Here is a 2,163-nt window from a genome sequence, read left to right as displayed (position 1 = left end):
TGCAGTTGTTGCTGCTGCTGCTCAAGAGTATTGAATCTGCTGCTACTCCCGCCGCTTCGTGGTGTGGGGCCCGTGTCTATGCGAGTGTAAGAGAAGGCAGGGCTAGGTATTCTGGTTTGCTGCTGCAGTGCAGCAACAGCAGCAGCTGGCTGTTGCTGCTGCTGCTGCTGCTGCTGCTGCTGCTGCAAAGTCCTAGTTATAGAAGCGTCTCCTTTCTGCTGCTCCTCTGCCAGCTGTCTCTCCAGCTCAAGACGCTGCTGCCGCAGGCTGCGCTGCTCCTGCAGCAGCTGCTGCTCTCGCAGCTGCAAGAGTGTTGGCTGCTGCGGCTGCTGTCGCTGCTGCTGCTGCTGCATCTGCGGCTGCTGCTGCTGCTGCAGCGTTCTATATGCTGGACTAAGAGTTGAGGTGCTGTCTCTTCTTATCAGCTTCGGGCTGAAGCTGCTTTGCTGCTGCTGCTGCTGCTGCTGCTGCTGGTGCAGAGCAACGGGAGACAGCAGACGCGGGGTGGGACTGAGGGGCAACCTTCCTCCTGTGTTGAAGCGTACTGGCAGCATCGTTTGCTGCTGCTGCTGCTGCTGCTGCTGCTGCAGGCTTGCAGGGAGCGAGTTGCTGCGAAGGAATGACGAGCCGAATGAAGCAGTAGGTTTTGCTGCAGCAGCAACTGCTGCTCCATCTGCTGCAGCAGCAAGCGCTGCTCTTTCTGCTGCTAGTTGAGCTGTAGAGGCACCGGTCTCAGCAGCCATTGCTGCTGCTGCTGCTGCTGCTGCTACCCCTTGAGGCACCAGCTGCTGCTGCTGCAGCTGCTGCAGTCGTGCACATGCTGCTGTAGCGTTCTGCGCAGCAGCCGTTGCTCTGGCAGCAGCAACTGCTGCTCGCTCTGCTGCAGCCCTTGAAGGGGATATGGTAGGGGATAGGTCAGCGCTTTGCTGCTGCTGCTGCTGCTGCTGCTGTTGTTGTACTGTTTGCTGCTGCAGTGTCTGCTGCTGCTGCAGCTGCTGCAGCTGCTGCAGGTTGTCGGTCGTTGAAGCTGGAGTCTCCGCAGCAAACGTTATGAGGCTTCCAGAGTCGAGCGTAAGCAAGGGTTCAGCTGTCTCTATCTGCTGCCGCTGCTGCTGCTGCTGCTGCTGCTGCTGCTGCTGCTGCAGTGGCGGCAGCTGCTGCAGCGGCAGCAGCGGGGCTGTGCCTTGAGGTGTTGAGGGCTTATAAGACGTCAGTGGAGACGACCGGCTGGTCATCGGCGATGTAGCAAGAAAGGCGTCTTGGTGCTGCTGTTGCTGCTGCTGCTGCTGCTGCAGCAGTGGCTGCAGTAGTGGCTGTTGCTGCTGCTGCTGCTGCTGCAGCAGTGGCGGCAGTAGTGGCTGCTGCTGCTGCTGCTGCTGCTGCTGCAGTGAATTTGGGTATGTCAGCTGGCGAGACAGGAGAGGGGGATGTAGCTGCTGCTGCCCCAATGGGCTCGTGCCGTGAGGTGCCGCCTGCTGCTGCAACGAATGCAGCAGCTGCTGCTGTTGCTGCTGCTGCTGCAGCTGAGGTAGCTGCTGCTGTTGCGACTGCAGGTGCTGCTGCAGCACGGCACTGGTGAGAGTCTGAGAGCGCGCCACAGAAGCAGCAGATGCTGGTGACTGGGTACTCATCACAGACGGAGACATTAGGCTCTGCTGCTGCTGCTGCTGCTGCTGCTGCTGCTGCTGCTGCTGCAGTGCTTGTGGGGTGTCGAAGACATCCTGCAGCGGCCTCTGCCCCATCGGCTGTAGTGTTGGCAAGCTGAGGCTGCTGATGCCGTCAGGAGTTGCTGCAGCTGAGTGCTGCAGCAACTCCTGCTGCTGCTGCTGCAACATTTGCTGCTGCTGCTGCTGCAGTGGCTGCAGCGGCTGCAGCGGCTTTGGAGACAGAGCAGCAGGATCGAGAGGCGGCAGCTGCAGCGGCACAGCAGGCGGGGAGGAAGCAACAGAGGCAGCAGAATAGAGGCGCGCCGGTGTGCTGCTGCAGCAAGAAGCAGCAGAAGCAGCAGCAGGACTCCTCGCAGCAGATGCTGCTGCTAGGCTATCTGCCCTTGCAGCAACTTCAGCTGCGCTGCGGGCTCTTGCTGCTGCTGCTGCTGCCCTCATCGCTCCATCAGCAGCAGCAGCAGCATGTCGACGCATTGCAGACAAAGCGGGAGAGACA

General features: G+C 60.6%; 1 protein-coding gene across 1 annotated transcript in view; it reads right to left on the bottom strand.

Annotated features, from left to right (window-relative positions):
• EMH_0082660 (FIK kinase (incomplete catalytic triad), putative) overlaps positions 1–2,141 on the bottom strand; it is a gene marked incomplete at both ends in the record, with an annotated part of 2,809 nt that extends 668 nt beyond the window's left edge. Inside the window, 1 exon segment of the mRNA XM_013500564.1 lies at positions 2–2,141. Coding sequence (XP_013356018.1) covers positions 2–2,141 — 2,140 coding nt within the window.
• Positions 2,142–2,163: the final 22 nt, after the last annotated feature.

The sequence above is a fragment of the Eimeria mitis genome, genomic scaffold (genome assembly GCF_000499745.2).
Source record: "Eimeria mitis Houghton genomic scaffold, Emh_scaff5544, whole genome shotgun sequence".
In the NCBI taxonomy this organism is placed as follows: domain Eukaryota; phylum Apicomplexa; class Conoidasida; order Eucoccidiorida; family Eimeriidae; genus Eimeria; species Eimeria mitis.
The sequence above is the reverse complement of the archived record's forward strand: the minus strand, read 5'-3'. Positions and strand labels throughout refer to the sequence as shown.